This window comes from Fringilla coelebs, assembly GCF_963513975.1.
Source record: "Fringilla coelebs genome assembly, chromosome: 5".
Taxonomy (NCBI): Eukaryota; Metazoa; Chordata; class Aves; order Passeriformes; family Fringillidae; genus Fringilla; species Fringilla coelebs.
The window spans coordinates 25,595,169-25,614,415 of record NC_140033.1 but is presented as its reverse complement, the minus strand read 5'-3'; the positions used below and the strand labels follow the sequence as shown (position 1 = coordinate 25,614,415).

The window sequence follows — 19,247 nt, the reverse complement described above, 5'->3', positions numbered from 1 at the left end:
GATGGCTGTTGCCTCTTTAGGGTTGGGGTTTATTCCTGTTTTTATGATTAGACTTCTGCCATCCTATATATTGGATATTGTCATTGACATCGTTATTACCATTCTTATCTGGTTACTGATAAAATGATCCACCTCTTTGAATCATTGTGTCCCAAGCTGGATACATTTCACTAAGTGAGTCTGTAGAAGGTTGAGTAAAGTAGACAAAATATCAGTTTTGTATGGCATTTTTATATCCCAGTTGCTTTTATCATAATAAGATGACAGGATTTTTTAATGTCTTCAATGCATGGTTTTCACCACAGCTATATGTATTAAATTTAGGATTTCTTTAAATTATGCTCTTGTAAGAACCAGAAGTCAGTAATTAGAACTATTAAAGCTATTTAAAACATCCTTTAAATTTATTATATCAAATGTGAAACCCAGTCATGACCTTTTTCTTCTCCACTGATAATCACCTGCATATTTCAGTAATGGCTTTTGTGCCTTCCTCCCATACACTAAAAGCTTGATATGACCATCCTTATAATATTTCCTTTCATGGTCACAGTCTCATTCCTCTGGATATGGATTTGTAGGGGCAGTGGTAAATCAGATTGTTATCATTCAAATATTTGGAGCCCTTTCAATTAGTGACTCTTCAATGGATATGTAATTTCTCACACTTGGATTGGCTGAAAGAGTTTGGTTAGTACAATTACTGTAATTTTGTTTAATTTTGGTACCATGTAGATCCATTTTCTTTGATGGGTAGTTTTGGTTACTAGCTTGCAAGGAGGGTATCCTTCTGATACTTGGTGTCAGCACTCCTTTACCAGTGAATCCAGAATGTCATTTAATTGAAAATAAGTTGCAAAGATAGACACATTTCATTCTGACTTTTAAATGGCTAGGGCTATTTTAGGGTAAAATTGTTTTAGCAATTGTTCTTCACATGTTATTTTACCTCTCTGTATTGCTTAACAAAATTAATCAGTCCTGAGATCTGTCCTCTCAAACTTGAGGTTCTATTTTGGGAATCTTGCTGTTGGCCAGGACAAAATGTTAAAGTGCATCCTTCCTTCTGGTTTGTATCTACCTCATTTCTTAGTTTAGTTTATATCTTGGTGATGATTTTTAATTTGATTAATAATCTCCATGTTTAATTCATTGTCTTTAATTTTAAAATTTCCTTTCAGATTTCTATCTCTTAAAACTCTTGCCTTCTAACAACCTTCTAACAGTTGCAATGCTTCCTTTGATACTCTGTTTATTTCCACTCCCAAAGTTGCTCTGAATTTTGATCTTAATACACATGGGGCTGCCCTTGATTCAACTTGCATCAGTTCCTTTCTTATTTATAAATTATCAAATCATCTGTTATCCTACCTTAGTCATCACTGCTTTGTTTCTGACTGCTTTAATTGAAAGTAGGTTTCACAGCCAATAAGGAAATGTCTACAATGGACAAACTTGAAAGAAGGGTTTTTTTAACCAACTCCTTTCAGAGCCTGTGTGTGCTTTCTACCTATATGCATAATATTATATAAACTTATAATAATTTTAAGGATATTTTATTCCTGGCTTCACACATGTGATAGCTGCATGGATTTGTTTTTTAGCAGATTTTCATTGGAAATAGATCATACAGGTTTTCATGTGGAAGTCTTGTACATGCCACCATTACCACATTTTTTTTCATTTAGAACTAAGAGATTAGCTCTCTTAGTTCTGTTTAACTATTACATGTCCCAATCTTTTAAAAATCACATCCCGTGGAAGAATATAGCAGTGTCAGAATATTTGTGAGCTTGGATTGCTGGCATTTTATGTGTGCACTGTTTTGTTGTTTGTTTTTTTTTTAATTTAATAAATTCAATTAGTCACTTTGTAATGTAAGGAGTAGGAAAGAAGTAAGAGTAGATTGTTTACTTCTGTGTGTACAAAAGGAAAGTTAAGTTCTGACATGTGGAATGAAAAAAAGGAGATTGTTCAAGCACAACTTTGGTGTTGTGAGCCCCCATCTCTCCTAACCCTTGACATTTGCATTCTTCAGCTGGTTTGAGCTTTGGAGAAAGCATTTGGGTTTGCTGTCAGGCACCATGTTAAGCACAGTCTGACATGGAGCCCTAATGACCAATGCAGGCTATGTCTACAGGGAAGACATTCCTGCTAATGCTGCCAGGAATTGAAGCATGTCACTGTTATGGGTGTTTTGTTTCTGGTTCTTGGTCAGTCAAATAATGGGCAGGGAAAATTAAAGAGTTGTTTTTGCAGAAGTCTTTAGAATCTATTAAATTGGGTTATAGGGAAAGAAGCTAAATTGGCTTTATAAAATGAAATATGTAAACTGCTAATTCCTAGTGCCCTGTAATTATTTAGCATCCTTCACACAGGGAAAAAAAGGAAGACACTAAACAAAAAAACCTACAACCAAACAACAACAACAACAACAACAAAAAAGCCAAAACAATTAGAGTGAAAAAAATCTGGTAATTAACTATTATTTTTCACAAAACTAGTCTAATTACAAATCAGTCATGGTGAAATGAAAGGTCAATAACTACAGATGCATAATTTCTCTCTGATAGATTGCTGTTTGAAAATAGGTTTATGAAAATTATGTGATTAATTTCCTTTTATTAAACAGCTTTATAAGACTTCATGTTGCATTTATCACTTTATTACTGTTACTTTTTCTCTTCAACTGAAAATTAGTCCTGGATAACATCAGGATAGAACAGAAGCTCAGGTAGATCGAGGATCCTTTCTTCTACTGGCATTTGTGTTGCAGGGAAGACCACAAATCTGAATCAAAATCAGAGCCCCAGTAAACTGAGACTGGCCGTATCAGTCTAAGAAAACAAACCCCACACACACACTCCATCACCCTTGCTGCTAACCAACCAGCAAAGTGCTTTTAGTCCCAGGAAACGAGAGGCAAATCCAGAGATATTCTTACGTTTTCTGAACTGAAGCACTTGAGGAATGTAAGTATGTAAATTAAACTGTGATCTAGAATGTCTTTTTCTACTTGCCCCCAACCCTCAATGTGCTCTGCTGTTTTATTTTGAGATTCCCCAGGCATGAAGAGTTGCTGTCCTGAGCAAATGAAGAATTTTCCTGGCCTTGGAAAAGCTGGGCAGCCTGGGGGATCCAAGAGCCAGGCAATCATTTGCACAAATTCCTGTAGTGTTAGTGTAGCAGATGTTTTCAAACGTGTTCAATGTCCACTTAATCCCACCCTTAGGGTTGGGTTTACTGCTGCATTTGGTGGGCACTACGGCTTCTTGTCCTCCTGTCTAGCAGCCTGGTGGTGGGAGTACTTGGGACTGTAATAGTGTCAAAGACTATTGCCTCTTCTTCTGGAGCAAAATAGAGTTTCAAACATTTGGATCTCTTCCAGCTTTGTGTTTTTCTACTAGGCAAGGCTCACTAATCTAGATTTAGAAGACACGAAAACCTTTTTTTTGCTTGAGTATTGGCATAGTCCAATGTTGGGTTAATTGAGTGAAATCCTTCCTAGGGAATATCTGGTTTTTTAGGTAATATATTCGTTGAGATTGGTGCCAACAGCCTTAGCTATCTGTTCTACTTCTATGGGCAAACACTGTAAAAATTGTTCAGTCTATATCTCGTAGGTAAAATCAGACAGATTATGTGGCTTGGATTTCTGTTACATACAGGTGGGCTTTCCAGTGTGGCACATTTTTCCTCAATTTTCTTTGTGTGGCTTACAGAAAAAAGAGTGTTTTCCACTGGGCAACCTGGGAGTTTGCTTTCTCTATCAAAACTTCTGGAGAGACTGCTGCTTGAAAGGAGTTGGATCATCTTAAATTCAAGATTCTTTGAATAGTGCTAGCTGCTTTGCTACTCCGTTTGGAAAGATTATAAGCTTCTGTGCTGACTGACTCTGATATTCATTAGAGAACTTTCTGGGCAAACACAATCAGTGAGAGACAAAGGTTTAGCCATATCATTTGAGTGCTGTTAGGAAAACTTAAACAATGTTGTCTTTCAGTCACTAGCTTTTGAGGGTTTTGTACAACTATGGGTAATTCTGGGACTCTTGTGGGGAGCCAGCCAGAGAATAGGCCCCAAGCAGGTTATAAAGGGTCAGAGGTTCTCCTGAAGTGTTTTTTATAATAAATGTAGCTGTGTAATCATTTGGTTAACTTGTTATTCAACCAGTGCAGAGCAGTCTTTGGCCTTAAATCCAGCTTAGCATGTTGATATGTTTCGGTTGCATAGTGCTACCAGCGAGATGACTCCCGTTTGACATATTCAGCCATTTGGAAACTTAGATGTTCAGAAACTTATTTTATGTTCAGCAGGAATGTTAGGATATGCAGTCATTTGAAAAAATAAAATAGGTATTCAGAATTAGGAAAGAAAAGAATCTGGTCGACTTCTGGCAAGTGTTTTGGTTATCTGCAGAGTATACACCTCTTGTCAGTATAAATAGGGAGTGCCTGTATAAACATTCTTGTTTCGCCTGTTCCACATAATAGTTTCTTGTATCATATTTCTTTTGACCTCGCTATCTGAAACCAATTACAGGAGATCCATTTGGGCTGCATCTATTTTCATAAGAAGCCCAGGCAGCAGTGTTTTTCTCAGAGATGAATATCAACATCAAATATCCTTCTGAGTGCTTTGTTATTTATGTTTCAGAGAGATTTTGTAGCCTTCAGCTCTCAAGAATGTGTCACGCTGTGCTGTTTATACATTGACGATATTAATGGGCATAGATGTCATTTTTCATTTTAACGTCTCAAATGCAACAGGCTGATAGGTTAAACATTCCTGGTTTTAAAGGAAGGATATGAGTGACATCTGTTTCCTAAAAATACACATATATTTAATTTCTGAAAAACAGAGTAATAAGCTTACCATCTTTAGATGACAGCTTTCACTTTATTAAAATGGTAAAACTTTAAAAATAATTTTGAATCACACTTAGATCAAACAGAAGAGTTTGGAATACAATATTAAATGAAGTTATATATCCTAGTAATATTGCCAACAAATAGCAAAGTCTACCGCAATTTATCAACTTTAATTGTGTGAGTTATATGCAATTATTTCTGTTCTGCCTATGTTTTAGCTATGCCAAAGCTTTGTAGTAAATATTAAGAAGTACTGTTCCCAATAAATATTTTACTAGAAGTCACAGTGAGTTCTGGAAACCATATGCCCAAATTTTCCTTCTTATATAGCCGTTATTTAAAGCATCATAATGATTTTCATTTACGTAATAAAAATAATTTCTAATCCTCAGTTGTTTTTATTGCTTTTGTCTACATTGGATTTTTTAATAGTTTTACTAATTTAGATAATTAAGGAAAAGTTCCTACTAAATTTGAAACAAGTGTTATCGGGAACTAGATAAAATTTTGAGTGCCCTAGAGTCTGTTCTTTCTGCACTTAACTTGAGGTGGGACTCAACATAAATTTGATTTGTCAGATTTATAAGCATCTGTTATTTTGTCTCCATTACACTATTTTTAGATCACGAGTTATTGTCAGAGAAATTTATAAATGATACATGGGATGGGTGTTTACTGGAAGCATAGATGTTAAACTATGAATTTTATAAGGTACTTTCAAGTTGTCAATTTGTTTTGCAAAGATTTAATAGCAGCAAATGAATTTTTAGAACTAATGTTTTACAGTCTCATGATCTTCACTTAGAATAATGTCAATAATAATACTTTGAAATTAACAGTGTTTCTGAGAGCTTGTTTACCGTGTAGCAAAATGTAAAGTTAAGCAGCACACTTGGAGAAAAAAATACTATATGATGACTGCTCTAAGAACAAAGGCTGACAGTGATTTCTCCTTATGAGTTTTAAATCATCTCTGATCTCTTGAAATTGTTTTCTGTTCTTCTTCTATCTCCTGTGTTTACAATAATCTAAACTGCCACAATAAGATCACTGAAGTATTCAGGTAGTCATCATTTATAAGACATTCTGTATTAAAAGATAAGCCTTTACTCCTTTAGAGATATCCCAACCAGCACATATGAATCAAAATAGTTTAAGTAGTAGAGCCTTTTATGCAAGCATATCCTGTTGTGCTGCCTTGCTTTTTCATGAAGTGTGACTCTTTTTGTAGTTAGCTGTAGGAAGTCATACTTTCTTAGGCTCATTCCACAGGAGTATGCTAGCCACAGTTTGAAATCAGTCTAGATTAAATCTAAGCTACAGCAGACTGTATTTCTCTAATTTTCAAGTACTGTAAATGTACAGATTTACCAGATGCTTACTTGCTTGTTTTATTGTATTGATGTGAAGACACTGCTGCTGAGGAAGATTAGGATTTCTGCAACTGCCAAAAATAAAAGATTATTGTGTCTATGGGTTTTTTTCCATTTCCTCTTACTCAAGATCTCTTCTCTCATTCTCCTGGCAGTATCACCCAAGTAGTGAGGTTAGTTTTCCTCTACAGTCTCATGAATTCAGGAGTGCAGTCATTCTCTTGCTTCCATTCAAGTTTTCCTTTTGGAGAGCTCTAGAGATTAAGGAATACAGATTTGCCAAATATCTTCTGTTTGTGCTTTTAATCTGTTTTTGCTTCAACCACTGCAAGAAGTTGGGACCAAATCCTGGTGTCCCTGAAATCAACAGATACATTTAACTCTGATCTCAGGCAGAGAAATACTGTCCTTTAGGATATGCTCAAGAACTGTGAGTGCAGAAGAGATCATGCACCCGGTGGTTCCTTGGTAACAAAATATTTCAAGTGCACTTTTAAATGTGTTAACTTTTTGTTTATTTTTGGCAGAGAGAAGATAGTGCTGTGTGTCTCATTGCTTAGGTTCAGAGGAACGTATACTCTTTGTGTAGCTGACCTGTAATTACTTGAGAATTTGACGAAACAATACAGGGATTGTTGTGGGAATGTCTCCAAATGTTAAAAGTCTGCTCTGCAAACTTTGTACCAGGGCCTTCTATGGGGAGACAAATCAATGTTGTTAGGAGATGGTACTAGTGCATTCACTTTGTTTACTTTGGTTTTCTATGTCTGCCTGCCTTCTCAGAAAACTTGCTTGGAGCCAGACTGTAGCAGCCCTCTCTCTGTCTTTTCATAATTGATCAGGGGATGACTGCCTTCCCTGAGGGTTAAGACGTGGCAACTTTTTCTGTTTGCTCAGCATCTCAATGCAGTAGTTCAAACATTGTTCACACCAGCTGGCAGTGTAATGCCATATGCACATCTTGTCAAAGCAACTGTTGTCATGGATACTAGAAACTATCTTAAAAACCAGCTCATTTGAGTCTAATCAAAATTGTACCTTTCTTTATCAGTTGAGAATCTTTATTATTTTAGGGAACATTGATCAAATGGCATTTGTTGCAGTACATTCCATCTACAGTGGGTTTTAATAACAGAAATAATAGTGTGATGTATTGTAAAGCTATAACTGCTATTTATTGAGCTGATTTTTCTAAGGGGAAAAAATGAGTTCTCCAGGTAGTTTCAGTGGAAATGTTTTAAATCACGTTTTTTTGTTGTTTTTTTTTTTTTTTTAATATTTCTAAATAAGTACCACTTTATAACACTTGACGTTTTAGAAATAATTTTATAGGGAAAAATAATGCAGATTAGCATTCTTCGGGTAGGTAGAATGTTTGTTTACATTTCATATGTTTAACTGTATTTGGCTGAGTTGGAATGAAAACGTAAAATAAATGAAAACATCTTCTATTTTGATTGGTATACTGTCATCCCTGAGCCTGATCTGGTTGGTTGAGTAATAATTTCTTTGTTCTCTGATTTTCCTAAGAATGCAAATTAAAACCACTCATTTTTATTTGGCATTAAAACTGTACTCTTTTTTTTTGTCAAAGGAGAGGTTTCTCCTTGAATTGTAAGTACAAAAAGTGTTTTTAATCTTCAATGAATATCCTTATTAATTCACTTTCAAGATAATCTGATGTTGATTTGTCAAATTTAATTACAGCTTCTGGTAACACTTGAAGTCTACTTGCTTTTACTTCAAATTGTAATACGAAAATGCAAATTGAATGATAATTTGCAAGGGAGTGGGCATTTTAGTTGAACACTCAAAGACAAGTTCCTTGTGGAAATGAGGCTATTGATGCAGTTTATGATTTTTCCTCTTCAAGCACTTCAAACAAATTAACTTTATTTCCTGCAGGATTTCATGTACATCCATAAATTCTAGTGAAGTCTTATATATGTACTTTCAGAATATTTTTTTTTAATGTTTCAACTAAAAAAAAACAACCCTAAAGTCTGAAATATAGCAAATACAAACCAAATAGGAGGGGATTTTGTTCATTCAATTGGACTTTTACCTAAAATTAGCAATGAGTAACTGATTTCTTTCTAGGAATTGGTCGGATTTATTTACTTTTTTTTTTTTTTTTTTTTTTACTTTTAGGCACTCCAGGCAGCAAGGCAGCTGCTTTTACAGCAACAGACAAGTGGACTGAAATCTCCTAAGGGCAGTGAGAAACAGAGACCGCTGCAGGTTAGTAAAGTCTCCTTGCTTTTGGGACCTTAATGTCAGGGAGGAGTGCGGCGCTCGCTGACACGTGCGGGTGTGTGGCAGTGCCTGTCCTCTAAGCCGTGTGTGTGCATATTCACATGCTGCTGGTCACGGGCTCCTTGCTCTGACTTCACAGGGAAAAACCACTGCAGGGTACAAAAGCCTTTTGTGGCTGTACATGCTTAAAAGGTCTGAGACTGAGTTCAGTAACTGCGGTACGTTAATTCTTTATGGACACGTTACAAGATTGGTATGTGATTTTTATACGTACATGGGTTAAGTTGTAAAAATATGTTAAGACTAGAAGCAAAACAGCATCTGTGGAAAAAAAAAGAGAAAAGCTAAATACCTCACAGTTACTATACCTAAGTGACAGAGAAGTGTTCAGAAACTTAACCAACAAAAGTGCATGAAATTATGAAAGCTGCTTCTGCCATTAAAAAAAAAAAAAAGTCATGAAATTTCACATTAGGATGTAGTTGGGCTTTGGATTGTGAATGAGTAAACAGAAGTTCTGCTATTGTACAGTGATTTAAAATGCATTAGTAAAAACATGAAGAGAGTTTTATTCCTAGAAAATTTTATCAGTATGGTATTTTTATGAGGTATTAATCATTTAATCCTAATGCAGAGTTCCATATCAAATTGCATTCTGGTGACAAAAATGTTCTCTCTTGTATATAGACCAAATATGGGTGCTTAACTGCTGAATTACATTTTATTGCAGACAATTTAATTTTGTTTAGAAAATTAAAAAAGTATAAATCCTATCATTCTCTTCCTTACATCTATTTTTCTGGGTGTGCATTTATTCTCTCAGGACTTCCCCTGTTTTCTGATGGAGTAGGGTGTTTTTATCTCATTTTTAGTTTTTGTCATGCATAATGGAGGACCCCAGGCACTAGAATGCATTTTTTTTCCTCCACCAGGGAAATGCTGTGAAATTTGTTCACTTGTGCAATTTCGGAATGTGATTCACATTGTCTCCTTTTCTTTGTGAAACTTGGTAGAGCAGTGGTGGACACAGCAAAGAGTTCCACATTCCTGATCAGCTCTCTTCAAATACACTTTTAAGGTTTTATTTATTTGCTCAGAACCAAACAAGAATTTAGGGATATGATTAAAGAAAATGGCAAGAAGGAAAGCATGACCTGATGGCATCCTGCCATGCTGTAGTTGCAGTCCATTCCTGGCTGGGGCTGAGTGCTGGGAACCTCTCAACTTCCCACTCTTCACCCATGACTTTGCTTTGTAACTGCAGCTTATGAACTATGTGGGTTTTTTAAAGTGGAATTAGTGACCTTGAAGGGTTGAACCATGAAAATTATTTATTTAATGAATATTGTGGAAGTGCTTCATTCTGCTAGCTCCTCATCTGAAAGATAACATGGGTTGTATAAGGACTGCACAAGATCCATCTAGCCCTATGTTCTGTCTCTAAACTGGCCTGCACCAGGCAATAAGGAAAGTATATGAAACAGGCAAAAAGAATGGTATTTTCCTGGTATATGTTTTCCATATTTTTTCTTACTTTAATCCTCCACCTTTTAAACCAGCGCAGTCCAGGAGCTACTGACTTCTCTTTTCATATTCTCCACCCATTCACAAACTCACTTTTCAAGGTTAAAGATGTCTGGGGGTGCACTGTTTGTAGTAGGCATTGTTGAAATGATAGAAAATGATGTTTGGAGTCAAAGACAGAACCCAGAGTATGATGAGTTGAAGAGAGGGAGTCTTGTGCTTTCATGCTCTTAAAACACTAACTATGGCCTGGTGCCCTTTAACTGCTAGGGCTTGATGTGTTGGTGCTGTATCACTTGTTTCCCAGGAGGCATCAGCATCTCATGAGTCACATTTGAGAGGCAGGAAGAAGAAAATAAAGCAAATAATTTTATTTTCAGAATTGTTACATGCCCCTAAAAGTCTAGATTATTGCTTATGTTTCCAACTTTTTCTTTCATCATCAGTGTGTACATAGTGTCTCTTATTGGCCATGATCACTTCATTTGGTTCATTTTTAAAGGAGAGGAAAACTGGAATTTTCTCCCAGACTTTGGTTTTATGTATCAAATATCATGTAAATTCAGGTATGAGCACAAGCTACATTTTAGTTTTCTTTTTTAGTGAAAAGAATGTATAAAGGTTTTGGACATGAATCCTTTGAGCTTTTCTACTTCTGTCTCTTACTGTTCATTGTTCATCATGTAGTGGGAACTCACATTTTGATCATTGTGTTGCCTGTTTGACCGAATACTGTCATAAAATTGTGCAGCATTATTATTTTCTTATGGCAATTTAATGATAACTTTAGCCAAAATCTTCTAGCAGTAGAAATTGCTAAATTTGTATAAGCTTTATAAGACAAAATTGAAGGTTATAAGGATAAAATACTTGTACTTGTGTTTGTGATTGAGAAAACAGACTTCTCCCAATATTTTAAAATACTTTTACATTAGTGCATATCTAATTTCCTCCATTTCAGAGCAATTTACTAATCTGGCAACTATGGATATGTTAGATTAGATTTATAAATCTTGTAAAAATGCAATAAAGCCTTTAAAACTAGCTCACACATCTGCAAGCAAATGTGGCTATTAGGTAAGCCTTGCCATGCATCTCATGTTCTGTAGTTTGATGTAAAATATTCTATTGTTTGATAAGACAAAGAGGGAAAAAACTAGTATTTATTTTAGTGGCCATCTTCTTTGGGGGGAAAGTAGCATATGGTGTTTTTATGTGTGTTCTCTTTGTTGTTTCATAATGCATCAAGTATTTTAGTGACTTACAGCACCTACTAGCTAATCAGCAAGTTGAAAGCTGATTGAAGAAGCCTTCAAATTTGTGTCCTCAGCTTTACAAAAAGAGGGTGTTGGGTAAGTCATCATGTTCTACTGTGCTTTACTGAGGGAATGTCTTGAGGGGAGCTGCTGAAATTTTTTTAGAGTAATTTGAGTGTCTTTTGTATCCTCATAAAAAGCTTTTACAAATGTACCACTAGCTATGTGATCTATTGTAAAAGTGCAGAAGTTTTTGTTTTAGTTTCTAGTGCAAAAGTTACATTTAACTAGTACTTATCCTATATTTTCAGGGACAGGAGGCTTATATTTAGATTGCAAGTTAACAGAATACCTGCAAAAATTGCTGGTTTAGATAGACACTTGTCTTGATCTACTATTACTTTCATTTACATTTGTCTGGGTTTCACACTGCAGATGGAATAACCATTAGCATGTCTTATGTAAAACAGAAGAAGAAAAACATCCCTTTTGACAAGCTTGAGTACCAATTGTGGTAGTGATTTTACTTTCATGTATAGATATCCGAATAAATGTATTTGAAACGTGTTTATATATGCCATTCATTACTACACTGATGCACCAATTGAATGGGTCCAATCAGTACATACATTGATTAATGACATATTGCAAAATAGCTATAGAGGGTTTGTGATCACAGTTGAAGGTAATGTTAACCTGAATATGATGAGATAATAGCATTTACTATTTTGCTGTGCATCCAGTAAAATATTGCTGTAGTAAGATTAAGATTTTTGTAGTGCTATTTTTTGTTTCAGAATATTTTTCTTTTCTGTAGAATTGGTTATAATGGTAATCCATGGTGAAGCTTACTAATTGCTTTCAAGGATTTCTCTCCTTATCACAAAATTTCCATAGTAGGCATAACAGCAAAAAATGTCACCTTGACTCTTAGAACACGTAGTTCCTTTTCAAAGGGCAGAAAGTCATTGTCCTTAGAGCCACTGAAGAACCTGCTATCATCTAGCATGAGTTTTAATACTGGCAGCTTCATTTTCACATAACATTTACAGTCACAAGCCAGAGTTGAGGTTCTTCAAGAACTGTGAGAGCGCAAGCATAGCTAAAGGTAAATGCTGTCAATTTTCTACCATTGGTGGGTATTCATGTACAGCATTGCAATTATTTCCATTCCAGGTAGGCAGTCTCTATGCTTAGACTAATCTGTCCATGATAAACATACTGTTGTTGTCTGCATAGAATGGTGATATGCACAGTTATAATTCTATCTGTTTGCCTAGTGTTTCCTATTCCCAGCAATGTCTCTAAAGGAGTAGTTTTCTTCACAGAGTCAGACTGTGAACATCTTGTCAATGAGAATAAATAGATAATTGTCTTCAGCCCCATAGTTTAATATATCTACAATGAATTGGTTAGGTATTTTTTCCTTCAGTCTAGATTTGTTGTTTCAACATCAGTACAAATGCATTCTATAAGAGGATGGCATGTCATGAAATCATGACTCCTGGAATCAAAGGGTTAAGCTCAGTGTGTACCAAGCCAGTTGTATAAATATCATGCTGTATGGAGTGTTGAGTTGTTATGGTAAGCTTTGTTTATTTAGCATAAGCACTTCAATGAAGTGTAATAATTTGATAAAATTTGGGAAATGTATACACTTAATTTTAATTACTTTAATTACTTAATTTTTATTTCATCAGTGAATACCATCAGAAGAACCTTTTTTTTTTTTTAAAGACACTCAAAATGCAAAAATTTATCATGAAAAGATATTCACAGTCTCTTTTAACCCACTCTCCTTGCTTTACTCTCTTGTAGTTTGGTCATCTCCCTTTGGATACTCATATGGGCCTGAGTTTAAAATTCATTGCACATAATAAATAAGCAAACATATCATTAATATTGTAACCTTTAGTTACTTTTTTTAAACATATATAAGGACTTGATGAGAGATGAGAAATAGGGAATGTGGGAAAAAAGAAGCAAACCCCACTGCTTTTAAATTATATCCTCTGATTTAATGCACTTTGACTTCAACCGTGCATGCTTAATATCAGTCAAAAAGTGCCATTTTAAAAACAGAAAAAAAACCTTGTTATGGTAGTAACTTAGAGAGTCTTCCTTGCATTACATTGAACAAAAATAGAAATAAATCTAACTGGTTTAAAACTCTTTTTTTCATAAACTGCATGTTACATATTTCTGTTTATCTAATGCATGCTGCTAAGCATAAGAAGTAGGAGGATTTTGGAGATGGTAGAAAACACTGATATAGAAAGATGCAAATGCATAATATGTAGTGTAAGAGGAGAGTAGTGATAAACAGTCTTTCTCCCTCTCGAGTATAATTCTAGAGGAAATGTGTGGCCTACATATAAGCAAACATTTAGGCTTGGGGTAAATTAAATTTGGAAGATAGCTGCTGGAAAATCATAAGTGCCATTTTCCCTTGTAAGTCTATTTGGAGGAATATGCAGTTATCCTCTGACGTGCAGAAATTTGCATCAGTAATACCCACTCTAAAGACAAGGATAACCCCAAGAGATGGAAAGAAGGCAAGGAGTTATTTTTACGTAAGGTGTAGGGGGAAGGGAAAAGAGAAATATCCATGTTCAAGTTTATATGATGTAGAAAACAGGAGTTCCATGAAGGAAGATGTATAAATACAATAATAAAGAAAAAAACTAAGGACATTGTTTCTTTTATTTACAGTGGAAGTATCAGTATCACAAACTTGCTGGGAAGTTCTTACTTATATAGATAAAACTTGCTCCGAAGACTTACATCCTGTCTTTGACAACCTTGTCTGCTCATGATAACCCATATTTTGCATTGTGTTCTGTGTTGCTGTAAAACCTTCTAATAACAGATTTACTTTAAGTCACATTTTACTGAAAACTTCAGTATTAAAAAAATACAACTACTAAGAAAGTAGCACTAGTTAGTATGGTTTGCTTTTTAGTTTAAATTATATGTGCATTACCTTGAGGAGTTGTCTCTTATTGTCATTTTCAGGAGTATAAAATATTCCAGCTAACCGTATCTTTGTAACATGGGAAAATTTTAACTAGCACTTTTCTAACAGAATTTAGCACAAAATAGATTCATCTGTATCTAATGGAGACAAATCCACAAACAACTGGCTGATGCAGAGATCACCGCTTTATCCTGACAATATTGTTGTAATATTATAAAATATTTTGGATTCAGAGGAAAGAAGTATTATGCAAGTTCTGTTTACAGGTATTGAATGTGCAGAATGCTAAGTAGGATTATTATGTGATCAGCGATTTCAAGAGGCATTTTAATGTTGAACACATGTCTGTGCAGAACCTGATGTGTCAGTCTGTTACAATGACTGTCCAGGAATTATCACCTGCATCACTGGAATGTCTTTCCTTTCCCCTTTTTCATTGATTCTGGTAATTCTGGAGAACTAGGAGTAGAGGGAGAACACACAGTCCAGTTCTTCATTCAGATTCAGAAGGACAAACCTTCAGAGACAGTGTCTAGGTCTTTACAGAGCAGCTTTTATATGGCAGACCAGCAAACTCATCCTTCCCCTGCAGTAGAATGTGCAGCCAGAAAATAATGCTGTGTATGGGATGAGTGGACTGTTCTTTATATTCTGAACTGTAGGGATTCCCAAGGACCACTGAGAAGTTGATTGGCCTTCTTGAGCAGCTGGGAAGCTCTGTCCCCCGCTGTCCCTCCCAGCACAGCCAACAGGCGCGGCTGCCACTGCTCCTCTTGGGGCTGTGTGAGCAGTCCCACTGCAGAGCTGGGAGGTGGGAGCTCCCTTGAGCCGCTTCTCCAGGCTCTTGCAACAGGTTGGATCGGCCTGATTTTCTTACTAGCTGGCTCACTGCCCAGAAAAGCTCATGAAGAGCTGAGAGAGAAAGTGTGAATGGTTCCCCACTCAGTGTGCAGCTCTATTAATGGGTCTGCTCCCAGGCAGGGCCCTAATTATGCCAGTTTAGGATCATACCACTCAAGCAAGGCTCTCCTGATACTCTTGAATTTGAAAAACACATTAGTGTACGTAGATTTAGAAATTACCAAAGCAGAAAAAGACGCTAAACAAAATTTAATATGAATGCTCTAGATTAGGGTAGATATTTCAGAACTGTTTCTAGTTAATTTTTTATAAAAGAAAGTCCCCTTTTTTTTCTTCCCACCCCCCTAAGTCAAAGGTTTTTCTTTCATCAGGGAATTATAAAGTCAAGAAAATTTTTGGACAAAACAAAAGTTCTGTGAATAAACAATGAAGGTTTTTCAGTTAATAGTAGCATATGCAATTTTGCACATGAAATTTCAGTTTCACTCCCTGGCCATTCATGGCATTCCTTGATCTGATTTCTTCACATATTTTTCAGATTAATTTTGCTTTGTAAGTTGAATAATTTTCTTGACATTTTCTAATTGTTAGATATTATTTTATGATGTCGTTCTTGTTCAGTTGCTTTACCAAGCAAGCTGACTTTACTAAGGGTGTAAGGAGCCAGCTAATCAGGAATCTGAATGTATGCCAAGATCAACATAGGTGTTAATTTTAGTTTGCCATCACTTGGGATGTATACATGTAAAGCTGTGTTAAAAAGTGTTAAAATGATCCAAATGGTCACACAGTGCACAGTTATGCTACAGAAGACAAGCATGTGTGCTGCTGAAAAAGCAATCACTCAGTCTGGTGGAAAAGCATATCAGCCCTTCCTGTTGTGGAAGGAGGTTAACAATTGCCACTTTGATGTTCTAGGTCTTTTTATGCCTTCTTATGCTTCTAATATTTTCTTGAGATAGACAGATGAAGGTCTTATGAAATAGAATTAATGGCAAAAAATTTACTAAACAGTACTTCAGTGCTTTACTACTTGATTATGTGCAACTTTGAAAAGCAATTGTATAATAATAATATATACAAAAGGAACTGTACAGTGTTTCAGCAACATCGATATGCTTCAAGGATCTTACCAAGAACTTGAAGTATAAATGAAGAATGACATTTTCCCACAAGTATTCACAGTAAATCTATTTGTTCAATAAATGTACTTTCTGTCTAATAGGAAAGAAAGCTTCCACAGTGTTGAGGAGAACCAATACAGTAACCCAACATGTAGGAAAAAAAAAATCAAAATCAAGTCTGTACTGGCAGAATTGATTCCTAAATTGATGCAGCTGTAATTTAGTGTGCAGATATCTATAGACTTGATGTTTAGGAATAATCAAATTTCCAAATTTAAGTAAAATATTTCTTAATAGAAGATTTAGGGTAAAATCATAGGCAAAGCAATGTATATTTCTGTTTCAAGAAAAGAATAGGGCGCCATGAAAATCCGTGCTTTAAGGGCATTTTATCTAAAGGGGAATTAATAATGCAAATTCAGAGGCAAATTGTGATTGATGTTGGTGTATGCAGAAAAATATCCCTTTATTAGAAATGGCTGAACCCATACTCTGGGTAAGGAAGAAAAAATGCCAATCTCCAAGCATTCCATAGCAACAGGGGGCATGTATTTCACCCATGAAAAACAAAATAGGAAGATAGGGTTTACAGGAGGGCTGGGCTGTTGCACAGGATTAATATCTTTCAAAAATTTAATTTAGCAAGTAAATTCTAATAAATGTTAGAATGTACAGCAAAAAAATATGGTCATTTGCTTAAGAACTAAGAAAATTTGTTTTAGTCTTATGTCTATCAGCTAAATGAAAAATGAAAAGAGAAGCTCAGTGTTTTGGTCGCTGTATGATCATGAATGACCAGAGATAAAACGTAGGTGAGAAAAATATTATCTTAAATTTAAAACCGTGCTTTCAATTAAAATAGGGAAATACTAAATTTCAGTTTTAAAAGAGATCTTTGAGATATCATCTGGAATAATTTATATATGCAATCCACCTAGTTTCTGGTGGCTTATTGGTATATTAGAAATGTACTCCATAGAGGTTCTGCTGAAAGACTCAGGATGCTAGTACTGATACCCTGAATATCCATGGGGTGAAGGTATCTCACTGTTCTGACTGTGACTGATAGCTTGGCATGCTTGCTGTACACCTACAGTGAGGTTGTGTAAATTCTGGATACATTTTTATGCTATAAAAGTACAAGACAGTTTCCTCCAGAAAAGGTGAATACAGGCTGAAACGTTGGGATCGCTCTGTGCAATTTGAGTCAAAAAGCAAACTTTGGTAATGAAGAACTATTTGTCATATTTCTTTAGAAGAGTTTTAAATATGGGAACATGCAACTAAGGTAAGCATGAATGAACTATGGTAAACAAAGTTTTTCATTATGCAGAGAAAAGAGCTCTGGAACACTGTTCTAGTAGAAGCACTGGAACCAATAGCCACCAGCCATATATTTTGCCTGCTTAAAGTTATAGCTTGACAACTTAGAAGGGGATTTACGTGATGTGAATTAGAGTATTGAAACAAAAACTGAAACTCAGAAAATCTCTTCTAGTTCTGAAGTGTTGTGGTATTCTCTGTTGTAGCTGTTTTCTTAAAAAAGGTAAAGACTCATTGAAGATATTCTAAGGGGATTTTAAGGCCTCCTTAAAGTTACCAAAAACACCCCAAAGAAAATGATAGTTTATTATTTTTTCAGAAATAATTTTTATTTTCTGCATATTTACATCCTATTGTATGAGTAGAAAAGACTGAAGACTAGATAATAAGTGACACATAGGAAAATTCAGGTAGCATCCTAAATCCACAACGTTTCATCTCTTTAAATTCACTTTCAGTGTATGACCATTTCAGATATTTTAATCCTCATTTGTTAGATTACAATAAAGCAATTCTATGAGCATAATCTAAGTAGCTGTAGCTTTCCCATAATTAATATATTCAAAACTTTTTCAGGCTTTTTGATACAAAAATGTATTGACATAATTATCAGTAAAACTTGGAAGAAATACCACCAAATTAATAAATATGGACATTTTTAATAGGAAGGCATTGATTCTAAAAGTAATACGCTTTTCATGGAAATAAATATACTGAAACAAGAGACAGAATTTATTAAAAAACCCAACTGACTTGTAAAATATTTTTTCTTCCAAAAAATACCCACTTTCAGAATGTTTCAGAGTGTTTATAGTGTTGAGCTGATTGTCTCATAGTACCTGAAAATAAAATTAATTAGTCTAACAACCCACTTATGAGATCATTATTATTGCAACCATTTTAAGGTTGCATATACTATGACCCAATGAGTCTCAGAGTCAAGATTAAGAGAGGGGACTCTTTTCCACATTAAGAAAAGTCATGCTAATTTAGCAACCAAAAAATAGTTTAGTCTAGAAATTTTTTAGTTTTTTTTCCGGGTGGGGAATACTTGATTAGAGTTCTTTGAGTGAGCTTTCAGTCATTGTAATTGGGCTGGGGGGGCAATGTAATATTGCAGCCATGCCTCTAGAAGCAAATAATTATGACTTTAGAGTATTATTATTCTTGTATTATTCTGTGTATTATTCTTTAGAATAAGAAACTTAAGTGCAATTGTATGAGCCTTAATAGCTTTAATAATAGTGTCCATAGAGATGTATCAGCAGCTGTTAAGACTGATTTCCTAATCCTCTGGGGTTTTGGTAACATTGCAAAGGTAAATTGTCATAGTGAAACCTGCCAATTGATTATAGAGATTGGATTTTCAAGATAAAATATTTATCTAAATTTGTTTGATTTATTAGGTATTTTGGGGTTTTGACTATAAATATAGTACACTGCTAGAAGTGCTTTTAGAAAGGTTGGAATACAGTAATGGCATCATCCTTAAAATAAATTCCAGTGTAATGAAAACCCACAAAATTATTTGATAATACTTTATTATATGTGGAATCACTTAACTTATTAGAGTGAAAGCTTTAAGTAATTTTACTTAAAGCCATATTAGGACCCCTTCTTGTAGTTTAGGTGAGAGCTAACATATCAGAGATGCAGTTGCACCACATGATTTACATAAAAAT

General features: G+C 35.0%; 1 protein-coding gene across 1 annotated transcript in view; it reads left to right on the top strand.

The window, feature by feature from the left end:
• Window positions 1-19,247, top strand: part of FOXP2 (forkhead box P2) — a 399,923-nt gene that overhangs the window by 271,691 nt on the left and 108,985 nt on the right. The window contains exon 5 of the mRNA XM_084205352.1: window positions 8,396-8,485. Within this exon, the coding sequence (XP_084061478.1) occupies window positions 8,396-8,485 (90 nt within the window). The remainder of the gene's footprint in view (window positions 1-8,395; window positions 8,486-19,247) is intronic.